The following is a 20,339-nucleotide window of genomic DNA, read 5'->3' on the forward strand; positions in this document are numbered from 1 at the left end:
ACATTGCACAATACATACACATTTCTTGGTTTTGTTTCACGAACAGAATTTTTGACATTATCCCACAAGTTCTCAATTAGATTGAGATCTGAAGATTGGGATTGCCACTCCATGAAATTAATTTTGGTTTGGAACCAAGACTTTGCTCGTCTTCTAGATTGTTTGGGGTCATTGTCTTGTTAAAACATCAATTTCAAGGGCTTGTCCTCTTTAGCATAAGGCAGCATAACCTCTTCAAGTATCTTGACATACACAAATTGATCAATGATCTGTGGTATGCGATAAATGGGGCCAACACCACAGCAGGAGAAACATGCCCAGACCATGATACTTGCACCACCATGCTTCACTGTCTTAAAAGTGTACTGAAGTTTGAGTTCAGAGTTTGGGAATCATCTCACACACGGTCTTTTGCCCCTGGACCCAAAAAGGACAGTGTTACTTTCTTCAGTCCACAAAATGTTCCTTTATTTTTCTTTAGGACAGTTGTTGTGTTCTTTGGCGAATTGTGACCTCTTCTGCACATGCCTTTTTTTTAACAGCGGGATTTTGTGTGGGATCATTGAAAAAAACAACTGTCACACCACTTACGCGTAAGTGCAGACTTTGTTTGATCGTCCTGGAGCTTATCATTGGCTGAGCCTTTGCCATTCTGGTGATTCTGTGGTCCATTTTAATAGTTGTCTTTCATTTTCTTACACGTGTCTCTGGTTTTTCTACCCATTTTCGGAGCAGTGCCTTGAACAACCCCTTGTACTCAAATGCATGTTCAACATGTGCTGGCTTACTCATCCTTAAATAGGCGCGAGCCTTTCACACCTGATTCACACCTGTTTTTTTTTTTTTTTTCCCCAAAATTGATGAACTTAGAGATAGGTTGCCACACTGCAATTTTTTGGAACACACCGCTTTGAAGTATTTTCCCAGTTGCAAGGGCTTCGGCGCGTGCCTAATATAAATGCTGGGTCTCGTTTTTTTTCGGAGAATCTACTGCACCTACTGGTAACTTGCCTGGCATGTAACAATAGAAAATATGATATTCTGGTTAGGCACATTTGACTTCTATAACTTGGAACAGCACTGTAGGTCATTTATTGGTACATGTGAACCATTTTACCCAGAACATTGTTAATTATAATGCTTTTTATAAATGTACTTTTTGGCATGTAGGGTTGCAAAAAACTAAGATTGTAATATAATCTGTGCATTAATTTACCAATTCATTGATAAATCTGATTGTGAGAGTAATTCAAGGGAACACATACATTTTTTTTGGCCAATCCCAAGTAAAAGAAAAAAAAAAGAATAATTGTTTTACAAAAAAGAATCAATTTGTCACACTTAGGCTGAAATGATCTAATTTGGACAAAATCATTTTAAATGAGATTCCATGAACGAGAAATAAATTCTAATTAGTCTTTGTGTGTTTGTGTATATGGCATTCTGTGACGTTGGGTGGGGATAGAGTATTTTTTTTATTCAATATTGCACTTTGAGTGTTTTATACAGCACGTATGAAATATTTTATTAAGTGAAAAGTTCTAGCTAAATTGTGATTTGATATAATTTGAAAATAACAGCCTTAAGAGGGTAGACCGAAATGAAGGACTTTTTAGGGTAAAATTATAGAAAAAGACATATATGATGTTTATTGCTCTGTTATCATCGAAGGGAGCGCCTCCTGGTGGTGAATAAAAACTTCATACCTTGAAAAAGAAAAAATATTCATTTGAATAACATATGTTGGCCTGAGGGGCACGGGCACCACCAGGCTGTACTTGCCCAAGACACACCACAAGAAATGGTGCCCCTACGACCCTGGTGGTTAAGGGATCCAATCAACCAACCAATAAGCAAAATAAATGAATCACCATATAAACGTGCATTTATTTTAAAATACTCATAGGTAGAGGATTTTTTTTAAAATTTATATAACATGAGCCTAGAGGGAGCTGACATGATAGTCTGCCATCTTGGTACGGGTACCCTCAAAGGTGAACAACTTTGTGAAAGGCTCATCAAAAAATAAGATGAAAAATGGTGTTTTTGGGGCACTTTGAGTCTTCCTAATTTGTATCCTTCTTTGTGCTTTATCGCACTCCCTTTCAGTTGCACTATACAATAGAGTAATATCTAGTGGTCAAATATTATACAGTGTCCCCTAAGGCAGAGATAGACCCATCAACTTTGACTACCAAATAAGAAAGAATGAATTATTATTTTTTAAATGCTCAAATTTTAAGTATTTGGAACATTTAAACTAAAAAGGTATTCAACAGGGGGCAGCACGGCGACGCAGTGGTTAGAGCGTGTGCGGCACAGTTCTAAGGTCTTGGGAACCTCCTGTGCGGGTTCAAATCCAGCTACCAGACTTCCTGTGCGGAGTTTGTATGTTCTCCCCGTCCTTGCGTGGGTTTCCTCCGGGCACTCCGGTTTCCTCCCACATTCCAAAGACATGCATTTCAAGTGGATTGGCCGGTCCAAATTGTCCCTAGGTGTGAATGAGTGAGCGAGTTGTCTGTCCCTGTGTGCCCTGCGATTGGCTGGCAACCAGTTCAGGGTGTCCACTGCCCACTGCCCGATGATTGCTGGGATGGGCTCCAGCACCCCCGCGACCCTACTGAGGATTAGCGATGCAGCTAATGAGATGAGATGAGGTATTCAACAATTAATTGAGAATAAAAATAGTTGGCAATCAATATGATAATCTATTCAAGTAATTCCTTGCAGCATGGCGGTTTAATTATTGCGTTTTTGCTACTTCGCGGACTTTCAGCGTGCATTGTGTTTTGCATTCTGATTGGCTAAACAGAGGAAGATGCCAACAAAATTGGACCTCTCCACCCAATAAACTTGCTCTGAGGTCACATGCGGGTCTTTGGCACTACCTAGTGGCTGCCTGGACGCGTTTTTAAAAATGTTTAATAAGGTATGGTTTCTGTAGGACAGAACTGGAAGGTAAATACAGTTTCCATAACGTCCACATGACGGCAGCAAAGTATCATGTAAATTAAAGTGGATCGGGATCCGTATCCAAAGTTGACCAATAAAACAGCAAGATTATTTTTAAAATTATAATTCGTGATTTCAGGAGTTATTTGCAAAAACTTTCCATAACGTCCACATGATGGCAGCAAAGTATCATGTAAATTAAAGTGGATCGGGTTCCTTATCCAAAGTTGACCAATAAAACAGCAAGATTATTTTTAAAATTATAATTCGAGATTTCAGGAGATTTTTGCAAAAAAAAGAGTGTATAAAGTGCAGTAGTTTTTTAGTAAACAAATACTTGAGCCCGTAAACAGGGTTTGTTCTTAAGTCAGTAAAAACATAAATAAATAAATATATAAATAAATAAATGTTTTTACATTGCGGGTTTCAACTGTTGCGGGACATTTTGGTAAAGCGACCTCCGCAAAAATGAGGGATTACTGTAGTTGTTAATAACCGATTACCACCTACAATTGCATATGTAGTTTGTATTTATATGGTTCCTATGTCGCATAATGCATAACCTTTTCATTGCCACTCGTCCGGAGCAAAATAAATTGCACATTTGCAATTTGATCGAAAATAATTCAGAAGGAAAAGGACGGCATGGGGGGAGTGTAGCTTAAGGGTGCGCGGCATATAATTGAACTTCTCCTGCATTTCGTAAGGAATTAAATCACGTCAAAAGCTATTAAAACCAAAGCATCCCCGCACGGTTTCGATTCAGCGACACGGGTAACGGCCGACATTTAGCTCGCCGAAACAATTAAAATGCAAGCGCATGCAAATGACAATCGAGCAGCAAAGTGGTTTAATAGGAGGTGAGTTGACTGATTACCACGTTCATCGATTTTACCGTGGGGGGAGAAAATGAAAGAAAACAAGGGGCGACGACTGCCGGCGGGCCCGGTGAGGCGATTAGGGATAAGTAATACAGAGAGCAGAGCCAGCGAGGTAATGATAACAGGAAGTGAGATGAGTTTGCGTTGCCCCCCGGCCCACCACTCTATCACCTCTGTTAAAAAGCTCTCCCCCACTATATAAACAGGCCTCTCTCTGCCTATTAAACAGATAGTACATTAGGCTTGAGTTGCACTGAGCAATGTAAACACAGCCGTCTCGAGGTACCCGGGATGCGAGGGTTGTGAGGGGAGAAGGAGTCGGATGGAGGGGTGGGGGGATATTCTGGGAGCTTCCTGGGGAGTGAACTGCATCGGATGCGATCAACTCTGGCCAAACACAGGAAGGAAGACAAATAAGTCACTGTGTTGATAACATCCCCACCACATCACCAAAAGAATGTTTAGGGGAGGTTTGCTTCTAACAGATATTTGGGCATGCAACATTTGCTGCATTGCGGTTGTAACAACGAAAAAGACATGCAGAATGATTTAATTGAAGAGGGACACATTCCACAAAATTGAGTTTTTAATGACCTGTAGACAAATAGTCTCTGGAGTGCTTGTCCGTCCCTCAAGTGTGAAATTAAACAATCAAGTGCGGATTTGTATGCCTCTCGTTTGCGCGAAAATGTGCTTGGGAGCATGCGTCACAAACAGAAAGATTTGCCAAGACTGAGCTGCTGGTGATGAAGTGCTGCCTCCGTGAATGAAAATACAGTCAACATCAGCTGAACTAGACTAATGTTTTTTAAACTTTAACACAAGGTTTTGTAGCTGCCTTGTACAAGGGACCTAAAACGGTTAATTGGATCCGGCCCTTTCGATAATTTGACTTAACTGGGCCACCATGAATTTTGGAGTATGTCAAAATTTCTATCAAAAGTTATGATTTTTTTCAATTAATGCAAACCAAATGCTCTTTCTGGCAGCTAGAGTTGGTTTTATATGTGAAGCTGCATTCACTCAACTGTTAAAATAAACCAGCTAACAAATTTAATGGAAAACATGAAAATATTTTCCCCCGTTTTTGGGAATACATAGGTTGTGTTTAGAAAAGATGATTTTTTTCATCTTTGATTACAGTATGCAAAGTATGTTACCAAAGTAGGCTGAAGGATAAAGCATAGTACTGAAAAACAAAGCTAACAATTCTGAGGTTACATTCTTTTACTGATCCGGCCCGCCTCAGAACAGTCTGCATCCGCCCCACCAAGCCAAACAGTCAATTTACCTTAATTGAAATAACTAGTATTGCAATTACTTTATTGTGATTTGATTAAATAATTAATTTAGGTTAAAATGGACTATCATTGATTCACTATCTATCTATCTACCAAGGACAGCAAGACAAACACATACAAAATCAAAAACAAATAAAAATAAAGTAGCAAAAACACAGACAAAACTTTTTGGACCATGGCCAACCCAAACGCCCAAACACCCAAACAAGGTGAGCACATCGGCACCCAAGTTGGTCATGCTTTCGTCCCTCCAGATGAAACAAGACACAAGAAAGCGGCCATGTCACTTGGGTCAGGGTGACACAACACACTCTTCTCTTCAACAGCAGGGCCCAACAGTTTTCACTGGTTTACCCCTGGCGCATCATACAGGTGCCCTGCCCATCCCATTGATTCACAAAAACCCTAATAGGCAGCTGACAGCCTTTCATAGATAGAGCTGAAGATTGTAAAGCTATGTAGTTGGCTGGTTGATACCTGAATAAATAACAGCATGTGTACCAAGATATAGAAGGTCATACTTGTATTGCTAATCCCTGGTACATCGCTTTGTACTGGTATTAACTAGTAATGGTATCAACCTGAATAGAGACGGTGTCGAAGACCCCTATTGTTCCAACAACCTCAAAGCTATTTTGGTTAGTGTCACAACATTCACTTAGCTGACATTCATAGTTGTCTTTTCTTTGTTTTAAATAGGGATGGTGGTTGTCACTTTATTTCTAATCTATACTGGTACTCTATTTATGAGCAAGAAGCCAGAGAGATACCAGATACCACTTATCCAACAGATTCACCTACCCCAAAAAAGACAGAACCTTTAATTATTTTTCCATAAATTGGCATTGAATTAATAACATGATATTTCTCTGATACCAATATCTGCTTGCTGATTGATACTGGTATCAGCACTGGTATTTTCCATTGCATTAATAAGGCTGGTACCTGCACCTGCATGATACCTGGTATCGGCCTGGTACACAACCACCCCTAGTTTTAACTAGGGACAGCATGAATCATTTCGAACACATCTAGGGTTTCTTTAAACAGCTTGAAGAGGAACAATGGGTGATACAGTCTAGATGTGTGGCTGGTAAACCATGAGATGAATGCAAGGGGTAAATACCAAACAATACAGACCACGCAGTCATTTACAGCGCCATGTTACATTGCCCAGTGCCCTCAATCATCCTAACAGGGACTCAATTGACATTGAGAAGACCAGGGAACGTCTGGGCTTAAGGGACGACTCCGTGAAAAGAATTAAAGCAAGCCCTCCCCCATGACTTGTCTTGTGGCATTCCGCACAGATAAGATGAAAGTCAACTTTGGACGGATATCAACATTTTCCTGTGTCACCCGTCGGAATTATGTGATCCAGATGCTTCATATGCGGGCCGACGCAAAGAATCCTGGGAGATGGGCGCGACCTCGTAAATCCTGAAAAAACAAGGCAGTGACACGGGCTTTGTTGGCAGTCAGGATGTCTGCGGGGCAGCGCGACTTTTGCAGGTCTGGTTGCATCCAGGAGAGAGAGAGCCACAAACTAAGAATCTGCTGCAATGATTTATAGCTTTCTGATCATTTTTCTTCACTACAAAAATAATAACGATATAAAGTAAAGCAAGAAGAAGATTTATCCGTGCACCTTGCAGCTTTGGGACAATATAATGAAAACACACGTATGCTGCACTTAGGGCTCTCAGGACTTCACAGTAAACCGCAAATGTAATGTTCTATATAAAGGATATAGAAGAATATACCCCATTTTTATCTCATGTATTGGGACATCTGTTGCTTAAAAAGTTTTATGACGAAACAATGAAAATAGCCTTTCTTAGCATCACTGTCAAGTGAATTGGTAAAATAAGTATAAGATAGATGGATAGATAGATGGATAGATACTTTATTCATCCCCGCAGGGAAATTCACATAACTGCTAACTCAAGGCATTATAGAATTAGGTTGCATTAATTTCCCCCACATCTTACATTTAGTAGAGTCAAATTATGACAAATTTCTCAGAAAAACAAAAGAAAATGTATTGAGGAATTTACTCCTGCTACACACCATATTTGTCTTATTTTTCTTTGTGTAAAAAATGTTTTCAAACGAGCAAAATTAGTATTTTACTTATATTATAGGCCAAATTTCTTAATTTGAATGAAAACTAGTTAAAAAGCAGTAACAACAACATTTATGTCTAAAATTAGTACAATTATTTTACTTTATTATTAAAAAAAATGGTAAGAGGTAAGGTAAAATAGGAAATAAATAATAATAATAATAATAAAACATTTTGCCAATCGAGCAAGTTTTTCTTTTTTCAGATGTAAATGCAGTAATTAGATTTGTGAAAGTCATGGACCCAATCCACTTAATAATATTTGGCAGTTAATCTGAAAAAATGTGATCTTTAGCATCCAAAGTAAATATAGTTGAAGATATTTTTTAAATTAGAATTGTTTCATAATTACCTAGTAGTCAATTAAATGAGAAAACGGTGCACATTGAGATATAAATTAAAGGTAATCTTGAAGATTGTCAAGAACGCAAGACTTCACACTAATCCGAATGATTTCATTTATGTTGGCGCTGCTGTTTCAGTTAGCAACAGGGAGAAAAATGTTTTCAGAAGTTAATGTCCACAGAAAAAAAAACCAGCATGATTCTTTTCTAAATTCATATCCAGAGTGTACGTTCAAAAAATACTTGTAAATGTGTTCTAACCTTTTGTAACATCGTCCACTATTGTTCTGCCATACATACTACAGCCTATCTGAACATTTTTTGTCGGCCTGTATGAAATATGACACTTTTTAAAAATCGTACTTCAACGTTTTAGTGCGTAAACACAAGCAAAGAATAAGGCAAAAGCTTCTGTTTTAAGGGCTGTTTTTTCGGGTTCGGCTTTGGCGTGTATATACACAACTTTTCTTGTCAAACATGCAAGACAGTCAGATAAGAGCCAGGCGGGCGGTTAGCGCGACCCCGAGGGGGGACGAGGCGACACAGGGCCTTGTGCAGCCTTTGCATCTGTGCAGCACAGCAAGCGCTAATAACTCTTGCGCTTGAATGTTTGCAGAGTGGGACCAAAGCCCCCTCGCTGATCCCAGCGGAGCGAGGCAAGCGGCTGCGGGGTTAGAGGTGAGCTCGTCTCTGCTACGCGCCACTCGGCAGGGCGGCGCCCAGTAACAAACACAAAAAAAGGGCCATTTTTACGTCCTCGTGAAGTAAAAGTAAAGATATTTTAAATTTGATACGTCACTGTCTTGAACTATCCTGCCAGATTTCATTATGTAAATTGATAGTTCCTAAAGACATGGACAACATCCAGAAAAGCTGAGTAGTGGCGGTTGGGCTGGATAGGTGTAAGATAAGTTTAACTTATTATCATTGTGATTGACACTCAAAAGATGGTGATCAAAGCTCTAGTTTGGCTGTCGTTAAACGTTCTGGGCCAAGTTATGACAACAAATCTTCACTGAGGTACAAATAAGACACGGAAATTGTGTGGTGCAGGGGTTGGGTTTCAAATAAGGCAATCTCTCGGACTCTTTTTAACCAGCAAACAGTCCACTATGATTGGCAGGTCGTTTTTGCGTGGCCATCCTTGTGGGTCACATTGCGGTAACTCAAAGCCAATCTCTAACCTCCTCTCACTGGATAAGGGTGCAATCTTTTTAGCCACGCTTTCACGGGCACTCTGGGCTTTCTTTGGAGCTCATTTCGTCCGGGACACGGGGCAATATTTTTGCTTAGGGCTTATGGCGTGAACCCACTACCGCTGAAGGCCGCATTGCAAGTGACGCTCTCGCTCTGACATCAACTCACCAGGTAATAGTACTTTGGTAAAGTCACAAAAGAACAATGCCTTAAACATTCCCCTTTCATTTAAACATTAAACAAAATTAGTGGAGAGCCGTGACAACATTAAACCGCTTATGGTAGACCCATTAAAAAGGGCGAAGGGCGAAAACTATCAATTTAAAGTATTTTAGCCATATTCCCAACTATCTGATCCTTGATCTGTAAATCTAACACAATGAAAGATTTTGCAATAATACAAATTTAGTGCTGATTGGCTAGAAAATGTTATCTTTACATTGTGTCCCCATGAATGACCAGTTCGTTTTCCCTAAAACAGGAAAAGAACCTTTGACAGTAGTGATCAACCGTCACCTTAACATAATTGGCTAATTGTGACATATCAGATATAGATAAAAATAATCCACCAAAATACATTTTTTATAATCCCAATTTAAAACATCAAACAAGAAAACAAAATTACCCACATTAAACCAGAACCTTGAGTTTATTTTGTTTGAGTAAGCGGGTAATGTATGTAATTCCAGCGTTGCTAAGCTTCTACTAAAATATACTTTCTGTGCCATTGCATATATTTCAAACTATTTCTAGTCAACTAAAAATAATCTTTAAACTTAGTAATATAATCTAATTTGGCGGATGGGAATTTTTTTTTCATATTTTTCCTGAAATAAGAAATATAGACCTAAAGATGTCAGCCATTAGTCATATTAGACAATTTTGCTCATTTTAAGCAATATATCTTTATTTATTTATGGAGAAAAAGAAGGTAAATAGTCAAAAAGACGAATAGCACTTATATTTAGCAAGATTGTCTGTCCATGAAATAAGAATTGTATTTTTTTCCTAGTAGGCCTGGCAGTGAATTAGTCAATGACATCCATTTGGAGTTTATATAACTAAACACAAAATACATATTTTTTCACCAATTCCGTTTGGAATTACAGTAATGCCCCACTGTATTGTGGTTTATTTTTTGGCAGTTACGCTTATTTGCAGCTTTTTATCACGCACTGTGTTCTGCCCTGTGATTGGCGAAACAGCCGCCCCACCCCTTTTCTGCCTTCCATGAATAACGTTGCAGTCTAAGTTGTACACATACGTAAAAGAGCTTAACAAACCTACATTACATACATGAAAATGTTTTTCATTTTCAAGTTTCTCTAACTGCCATCATGTCAACAAACTATCTATCTATCTTTCTATCTACTCCGGTCATATCCCTTGAGAGGGGTGACCGACAGCAAGACAAACACATACACAAAAACAAAGAAAAGATAAAAGTAAAAAGTAGCAAAAAACACAAAAAAATTGACCATGGCCGACCCAAATGCCCAAACACCCAAAAAGGTTAAGCACCCGGCACCCAAGTTGGTCATGCTTTCGTCCCTCCAGATGAAACGGGGCACAAGCAAGTGGCCATGTCACTCGGGTCAGGGTGACACGACACACTCTTCTGTTCAACAGCAAGGCTCATGTCAACGAAACGATTATAATTTGGCAGAACAGAAGATATTTACTAAAAAAAAGTTTCCCAATTTTATTAGTTTTATTTGGTAAACAAATGTTTGAGCCTCTAAATAGGGTTTGTTCTATGGTTTCAATGTATAATCATGGTTCACGGATTCCTTAACCACCTGGGTCACAGGGATACAATTTCATGTGGTGTGTCTTGGGCAAGTACAGCCTGGCAACGTCCATTGCTTTTTGGGTAACCCTCTCCAAGCCATCTTTTTGGGTAGGGGTTTTGCCCCCCTACATGAAACAGAAAGTACTGGTTTCCATGTTTATTTGTAGTGGAAGAAGCCTCATGATCTGACTCAGAAACAGCACCTTCATCATATGGTGGCTGTTGTTTTTCGATTTAAAGCGTCATCCTGCTCATCAGAGCTGGACATTGGCATTGACTCACAGCAGTATGTGACAATACTAATACTAAAAAGAACAATATCGACATCGGCCCGAAGAAATCTACATTGGTTGGTTCCATAAATCAATTTAAAAAGTCAAACTTGTAAAAGAAAACCAACAAAATGAGTGCAAGTTGCCAGCATTAACACACATTTACACATATGTGAAAAAATCATGGAGCCTCAACAGGTCTTGCCAGCCTGCACTGTGTGTGTGGCTTGTTGCGGCAGTGCATGTTTCGCTTGGTGTGCTCCAGGTGCACAGAACATTGATGGGAAGCTCGGTATCGCGTGCCCTGCGGTGTGCTGGGAAACAGAGAAAGAGGGTGTCTGTTGCGTTTTGCCCTAATGCCTGCGCCACCCATATCCAGCCTCCACCCACTTTCCTCAATTCCAGCCTTTAACACTGTGCCCTCGCCCAACCGCGGTCCACCACTTGAAGCTGCGGGTGTGTGAGGTGGCCAACTTGGAGAGCTGTGGCCAATAACCGACAGGCTAGAAATCCTGGAACTCCACACACGGACTATCACACAGACCACATTCAGGTTTGATTAAACCAGCATAATGGACACTCTCACAGCAGAAAGACCCTCCAAGGTGCCCTGACTACGGATCAAACAGACTGGTTAAAACTTTCAACGAAATCATTCCTACTGCATTACTTTTCAACACTTACAAAGATTTTCCTAACTGTAGGTTGTCTGTTTAGGTCACTGTAAGCTAATAGCGCATAATTAGACGGGATGAAAAACATGCATACATTTGACTGGAGTTATATTTGTTGCGGCTTATGTAACGATGCAACAAAATTCTTTATAAAGAGATGATGTTATCTTTTGGTGCACAATACACTAACTTATGGGTTGAAAATACTGCTAGTTTTCGGTGGGAAAAACAGTGCCAGCTTATCGCCCAAAACAACATGATAATAATTATCTGCATAGAAAAAGAAGGTTATTTCCAGGAGAGAAGATGATAATTTTTTTCAGCATGTAAGAAAAGTACTCGAGTTAAGGAATCTGCTAATTTCCAGAAGAAATATGGCCAACGTTATTCTCATCTGAAAAAGAGGATAACACTAGCTAGCTTTTGGCATAGATGATGTTGTTAGAATCCAATGTCAAGAATGTGAGGCTTGTTTTCAAGTCATGAAATAAGAGTCACTTAAAATATACTGTACCTGTGTGTTTTTAAGTACTACCATTATGATAAGCAATAAAACACAAGTACAGTACCCCCTTGCACTGATGACTGTAAACGTTTATGCTGCACTTAAAAAAAAGACTAAAAACACTTTAAGAAAAATTATGTTCACAAAAAAAGTGTTAGAGAATAGAATAGAATATACCTTTATTGTCATTGTTACAAAATGGGTTAACATATTGTGACAACGAAATTGGGCATGACACTCCAGTTTTACGCATTCACAGTGAGGTATGAGACAAGAAAATAAAGGAACAGAGAAGATAAGGTTATAAAACAAGGAGGATAAGGCTATAGTTATAATTTACATGGTATTTACACAAGAAATGTCGGCATGTGGGATGTTACATACAGTGTTGTCGTGATACCGTTGGTATCGTAAGGGTTGTGCAATATTGCATTTGGTGCAAAGTCATCATAGTGCAAAAAATAGTCAGCATATGCATTGGTGCAAACATAGACAACATAGTGCAGAAAAAAGGAAATGGTCAGACATTGTGCAAGGTGAGCAGTGAACGTAGTGCAGTCGACATGTGCAAGAACATAGACATGAGTACCATTATATTCGTATGAGGTAGTGTTGGCACAAGTTTTCAGTTTTTTTTGTGCGGTGTCTGTTTTGAGCAGTGAACAAACATAGTACAGACAGCATGTACGTGAGTACCATTTTACAATCGTGTGAGGTACTACCATTATGATAAGCAATAAAACACAAGTACAGTACCCCCTTGTTAAACTGTATCAAAGGAAAAAAATCAGCGGTTCTGAAAGAGTAAATTAGGGATTGACAGATACCGATTATTTGTATCAAGAGGAGGCAGTTAACCCATATTCGGAGCCAATATTCATTTGCTGTAAAAGTTTCAAAAGATGGCGTAGGAAATTTTGAATAATGCAAAAAGAAAAGAATAATATTTGTTATGAATTCAAATAAAATTTGAATAGCTGTCTGAAACTCTGTACCGTGAATAAATAACAATTTCAACGCAAATAACATGACTAAGTTTCACTTAAAACAAAGAAACTAACTCAGCAGGAAATCAAATTAGGCTTGGCAGCAACTTGTAAAAGGGTACCTAAAAATGTAAATAGGTCCCTTTATTTAAAAAAATAAATAAATACACATTTCAATACAACCAACATGACTTAAATTTACATTTAAACAAAATTTCAAAAAGCATTGGGCATTTTAACGGAGCTGGCAAATTGAAATGTGTGAGCACTCCTGTTGGAGAGCCTGATTGACAAACTAATGTTTTGCGAAGAGCCAATACATCAGTGTCCACCTGAACCTGGTTCCGTTTTAATCACACACAGGATTTTCAACCTGGAGCTTTTTAAAATCTCAAAATTATCAGTGGCTTGATTAAACACTCGGGGGTGTCAGGGAATTTGCAGAGCTGCCGCTCTAACGTTGTTCCAGTTGCTCTGCCCAAAGTTGCTTATCCAATCAGAAGGTGCAGAGTGGGTAGGAGGGAAAGGAGAAGGGGAGTAGTAAGAGCGAGAAAGAGAAAGCCTCGGCTGTATTTAATGTTTAAATATCAACTTGTTGAATAAAAAAAAGCAGATACTTATATCCATCACATTCCCAAATACCTGTGCTGATAACCAGCCTCTAAAATAAATGCAAATTTGATCTTAAAAGTAAAATACAATGCAACTTTGCCTGGTCAGAGATACTTCACCAGTAATGTGTGGTGATATATTGATTCTAGTGAGGCACGGATAGAATATCATCTCAGAATGTGAAAATTCAGCCACTTTGAAAAAGTCTCATTATCTCATTAGCTGCACCGCTTATCCTCAGTAGGGTCGCGGGGGTGCTGGAGCCCATCCCAGCAATCATCGGGCAGGGGACACCCTGAACTGGTTGCCAGCCAATCGCAGGGCACACAGGGACAGACAACTCATTCACACCTAGGGACAATTTGGACCGGCCAATCTGAAATGCATGTCTTTGGAATGCGGGAAGAAAACAGAGTGCCCGGAGGAAACCCACGCAAGCACGGGGAGAACATACAAACTCCGCACAGTAAGTCCGGTAGCTGGATTTGAACCCACACAGGAGGTTCCCAAGACCTTAGAACTGTGCCGCACACGCGCTAACCACTGCGCCGTGCTGCTCACTTTTTTTATCATTATTATAATTCAAGTCAAGTCAAGTCATCTTTATTTGTATAGCCCTAAATCACGAAGAGTCTCAAAGGGCTTAACAGATTATTACACTATTTTACACAGACTATTTTCAGCCGACGGGAAGAGTTTAAAAAAAAAAAAAAAAAGAACGTTTACAGCATTTCATAAATATTTTTAGTTTCATATGTCATGATGACAGCCTGACTGCACATCACTGACTTTCACATACCACCAGGGGGAGCCCAAAAGTTGATTACTCCTATCTCGCTGAGTGAGTGTTTCGAAGGTCATAACAGTATACAGACGAATTTACTGGGAAAATTGAAAATGTGTTATAAAAATTAAATACAATAATGAAGTATTTGAACTATTTATTTTGGAGCAGATTTCAAAAGATAGAAGGTTTCATAGAATTGTTTATGGAATTTCCTAATAGGTCATAATTACACTGCGGTATGTTAAGCAATATTTCGTTTTGCAAGGAAAAGACAGTACAAACTGGTAACCAAGCACTGAACTCAGTGCCCCTTCTCCTCAGCCTTCGGACATGCTTGTGCCATGGCCAAAAGTCAGGGGAGGCTGAAAGACCTCCCACTGTACCGAAGACGACGGTCACCCCCGCAGCGGCCCAAGTGGCAAACACGCAATGGTGCTAAAAAGGAGTTTTGCCCTGCCATTAATCTTCCACGCAAAACCACAGCGCATACAACTCATTACTCCTAATGCAAAAGGGAGGCCAACGTCAACTTCTCTCATCGTGAGATTGCACCCGCAAAGCGCGGCCAGCAGCGGAGTGGCTAAGACGTTCTAACCCGACAGTTAGGCTGAGAAAGTTGAAAGTCAGGTAGCGCAGGCAGCCGGCCATGGGAGCGAGGATCAAAGTGGAGCCACAGAGTTAATGGAGGCTCAAACTTTAAGCCCCGGACTCTTATTTCTCGATTTAATAAAGTAGCCACGGACACGAGAGAGGGAAAATACCTTTCGTTGTTTTATTAATGAGCCTGTTTTCAACTATCGATTTTCTGAACCATGATGTTTGATTTTTTCCATAATTTACTTTGATAGACTCAGCCAAACGCAAAATGAGATGTATTAGGATGATTCGGTTCAAATCCTAAGAAAACGGACATTCTTGTCCCTCTTAACCGGTGGAATTTTTTGCTCGGAGCGATGTTTACTGGATGTGAATATTTTCTCTCGAAACAACCTTGTTGAACAGGCAAGGAATTTGCATTTATTTCCCTCCCAGCACTTCTGTCAGTTTAAGAAATCCGTTAGCCACCAGCGAACTAAACCGCAGACACCCACTTACCTGCCAGGCCAGGGTAAATGCAATAAATATGAAATATTTGCACAAGGAAACACCTGAAAGGCTTATTGCAGACATCTACTCTAATTTTCTGCTCGTTAATCAGAGCTATACAGTTTTCCGGGTGGATATTTTGACGATATGGCTCTCAAATAACTCAATAGGATAGATTTGTCACATCCACTATACAGCATTATATCCAGACAGAAGAGCAGCTTCAGCGACAGACTGCTGTCACTGTGTTGTACCACGGACAGACTAAATGCCATGAGGCTCTTTAACTCCACCCGGCGGAGTAAAGGCCCACATTAAACCACACCCCCTACATTGCATATTACCGTACTTTTATTGCAGTGTGTATTTTATGTAGCACTATTTAAATACTCTATACAACACGCTACAGTGGGTATTAGCACGTCACATTGGGTATTTGTAAATTGTATTCCTTTTGCTTTATTATTGTATTGTTCTCAGCGAAGGGATGCTGCTGGAAATGTGAATTTTCCTGCGGAAATGAATAAAGTATCTATCTATCTATTTTCCTTACAAGCTCAACAATACCAAAAATTAGCTTTCTTAAGTCTTATTAATTCATAAAAACATCTTAAGAATTACAGCATATTAGATTAAATTAAACGGCTTGGTTGTACATTTGGGCATTTTTTGTACGTAGATGCAGTTGTTTGAGTATTTAACATAACTTTACCATATATGCTTCTTTCAGTTAACCCTTTTTCTAGCTATATATGTTAGCATTAAACAGGCTGCATTTTGTTAAATTTAATTGGATGGCTGGTTTGAGCATTTCTTTGCTAATCTGTTACAGTTATTTGAAAGTGAAAAAAACTATGAGGCCTCCTACAATTGGTTGGATGGTTTATGTCAAATAAGATTTGTGCTAGCGACCATAATTAGAGGAAATTATTTGTACAATATATGGTTTGTTCTTAAATGCATTATAGTTGTTACACTGTGCGGGGTTGGGCTAGATTTTCTTAAGCCTGCTCTTACCTCTAATTTGTGTTATCAATGATTGTAGTGTGTTCCAAGCAAGCATGTGATAGAGGGTAAAAGTAGGCAATATTCTCAATATTGCAGATATTCACCAATTGTGGAATGAATTTCGAGCAAAAGTCAAGGGTCTACTTGACTGACCTGCAGCAGCAGCCTCTCGAAGGCCAAGCAGGCGTCCCAGCGAGGTAGAAGGGGGTGTCGGAGGGTCTGCGCCGTAGCTAGGCCCACCTGGAGCACCCCACAGTGATTCTCTAGCGCCCCCGCGTCACCTCTGAACGGCCGGGCGTAGGAGCACAGCTGCTCGGCGGTCACTCGGCCTTGGGAGGAAGGGAGAAGAAGGCATTATCGCAGAAACATATACATGATCCACAATGCTGTTGTTTGAAAACAAACAAAGAGGCGCGAAGATGGAAAGGATTCGGAATTGGGGTATTACACCCTGATGGGAACAGCGGCATGCGGTAACTGTACAAATAGACGGGATCGGGCAAGCGACACCCGACGCACAAGCGAGTAAACACCATGCCGAGGTGCACTAATAAGAGCGTGACTAATGCGTATGAAGCCTAGCTGCTTTTGGATTATTTGCAGAGAATCCCGTGAAGACGAGAAGAGACTCGCTAAGAACAACACCGGGGGATGGACGGGAGGCCTGCGGGTACAGGGACATGGGGCATGAAATTACTCCCCTGAAACGACCACATCTTCATGTTGATACTTGGAACCAGCAGCAGATGTGGGAGTATTTCCTGTTAGATTTAGGCGGCCAGTATTTTTTTAGTAGGATCCAAACACATGACTTCGACCAAGACGCTTGGACAGGAAACATCCAGGATGCTGATTACCTTCAGGGTTCACACAACTCTTTTGCACTACCTTGCTAATATTTGACTATTCATCCTAACATTAATTTTAATCTTATTTTTTCTCTTTAATGTATTTTATTTTGTACTCATCCTGGAGTGCAACCGCTAACCTTGTCCATCCATCCGTCCATTATCTGCGTCGCTTATCCTGAGTAGGGTCGCGGGGGTGCTGGAGCGCATCCCAGCTATCCTCGGGCAGTGGGCAAGGGACACACTGAACTGGTTGCCAGCCAGTGGCAGGGCACACGGAGACAAACAACTCACTCGCTCATTCACACCTAGGCAAAATTTTAACCGGCCATTTAACCTTAAATGCATGTTTTTGGAATGCAGGACGAAACAGGAGTGCCCTGAGGAAACCCCTGCAAGCACGGGGAGAACATGCAAACTCCACACATGAAGGTTCGATCTCATGACCTCAAAACTGTGCCGCACACGCACTCACCACTGCGCCGCCGTGCTGCCCGTAATCTATGTTCACCATGTTTTTATCAATGACAGTAAATTCAATTAAAATTAGAATTCTACCATGAGAATGGGTCTTTGTGACCATATGTAGTAATTTACACAGTACACAATTGAAAAAAAACATAAAACTTTTAAATACAAAGAATATCATCTTTGCTCTATGGTTAGTTTGATGGTAAAATTAATATACAATTTGTGTTGAATGGCTTAATCCCTCTTTTTTGCAACACAATCCTGCTTCATGTGAAAACTCAACAAGCATAATTTACTAAGTTGAATACTATTTCTTCTACTACTACTACTTCTACCCTGATAATGTTCTATAGTAACATAAGAAAAATACAATTAAAATGAGAAAAGTTAACTATTGTCTGTCATGTCAAATCATTTTGAACATTTTTTACAATACTTTTTATATTAATAAGTAATTTGATAAAGATATATCAAACTGAAAAAATTGACTATTGTTTCAATTAAAAATAAGGAAAAAAAATCGTTTAAAACTACCAAAACTACCAAAAAACAGTCGAACATGACTTTTTTTTCAGCGCAATTCTTTCATCACAGAATAAATCATGCCTAAGAACGAAGAAAAGTTTTAACTGCCAGATAATGTATTAATTCTAACACTAGTTCCATTACTTTAATATGAATTATAATAGTAAAATAAGAAAAATATATTAAAATGAGAAAAATAAAATTCCATCCGTCACATCTAATGATTTTGACAATGTTCGAATAAGTAAATAAATAAACTAATGTTAAATAGGCAAAAAATTCAGCTTTGTTTTAAATAAAATGGGAAAAAACATTGCTTATAACTACCCAAATCATCCTCCAGTACATAAGAAAAATAGAAATAAAATATAATGCCATGTGTCACATTAAATCATTTTTACATTTTGAATTAATGAACTATTTAATAAAAATGTCTTAAACTGGCAAATAATTTCATTATTGAATTACATTTAAATATGAGAAAATTATTGCTTTAAAGTTACCAAACCCATCCTGCATTCGAACACGATTTTTGATATATGTATATATAAATGTATTTCATATAATAACAAATACAATGGTCAATGAAAAAACCTTTCTAGTGAAGATTTGTAAATATATCAGATTAACGCAGTATCAATATTTATTTCAAAGTCGGATTTTTTTCTGAATCTGTGGCTGGTGTCAGCAGCCTCCACAAGTACCAGGTATCTTAAAATAGGACATAAGGGAAAAAATAAGTAAATTGGCAGACTTACAATTATTAACCCCTCTACCCATTTAAACTATGTTAAAAACCAAAACAACAGCACCAGATCAGCAGGAATTAAATGACTTGCGGTGTACAGAGACCCCTTGCTACTTCGCGCTAGTACTGGTTCACTTTTTTGATGATTTGGAATTAAATTGATTGTCTTTATAGTAATTAATGTCATTGTATAGAATGTATCTGTTCTGATAGACAGCAGAGACAGATAAATAGATAAATAGATAAATAGATAAATAGATAAATAGATAGATAGATAGATAGATAGATAGATAGATAGATAGATAGATAGATAGATAGATAGATAGATAGATACTTTATTCATCCCCGCAGGGAAATTCACATTTCTAGCAGCAGAACAACAATACAATAATAAAGCAAAAAGAATACAATATACAAATACCCAATGTGACGTGCTAATACCCACTGTAGCGTGTTATATAGAGTATCTAGATAGTGCTACACAGAATACACATTGCAATAAAATACAGTAATATGCAATGTAGGGGGGTGTGGTTTAATGTGGGCCTTTACTCCGCCGGGTGGAGTTAAAGAGCCTCATGGCATGAGGAAGAAATATCTCTTCAGTCTGTCCGTGGTAGATAGGGAGGGCGCGACTGTGTGTGCGACTGTGATAGGCTGCTGTAGGCTGTCAGTCAAACAGCAGTTAGGCTCTGCTTCCCAAAACAACCTGGGGAAGCATGGTGACCGCTAGCTTTAAACGGCTCGATACATTTAAAATAAAATCAATCATAAATTAAATCGGACTGTGAGGAAAGTCACAAGAGCACAAAGAAATGGTGATTACCAGTGGGTCCTCTGTGAATAAACAACATAGCTACCCCACGGTGTCTGTATTTCAGCAACGCCAGATCCATTACCTGTGAAACGGGTGACGTGGAGCTACAACTCGTGGAAAACAGCTACATTCAGGACTGATGTATTTTTATCATCACTTTGCTCACAGAGACTGACAAACCTTCACAAGTTCATGCATACCTAGGTACAATTTTGAGTCACCAATTAGCCTCCCATGCTTGTTTTTGGAATGTGGGAGGAAAGTGCCCAGAGGAAACCCACCAAGACATGGGGAGAACACGCAAACTCCGGGAAGGCTGTTACTTAGACTTGAACCCGTGACCTCAGACCTGTGCTGAAGACACACTAACCACTAATCCACTGTGTCTCACTTAAAACAATTATTAAA

The 20,339-nt window shown here is 39.3% G+C and overlaps 1 protein-coding gene across 1 annotated transcript in view; it reads right to left on the bottom strand.

Annotated features, from left to right (window-relative positions):
* Nucleotides 1-20,339, bottom strand: part of scfd2 (sec1 family domain containing 2) — a 180,883-nt gene that overhangs the window by 133,172 nt on the left and 27,372 nt on the right. The window contains exon 5 of the mRNA XM_088350310.1: nt 16,676-16,851. Within this exon, the coding sequence (XP_088206436.1) occupies nt 16,676-16,851 (176 nt within the window). The remainder of the gene's footprint in view (nt 1-16,675; nt 16,852-20,339) is intronic.

This window comes from Urocampus carinirostris, chromosome 12 (genome assembly GCF_059441175.1).
Source record: "Urocampus carinirostris isolate Australia breed hairy pipefish chromosome 12, RoL_Ucar_1.0, whole genome shotgun sequence".
In the NCBI taxonomy this organism is placed as follows: Eukaryota; Metazoa; Chordata; class Actinopteri; order Syngnathiformes; family Syngnathidae; genus Urocampus; species Urocampus carinirostris.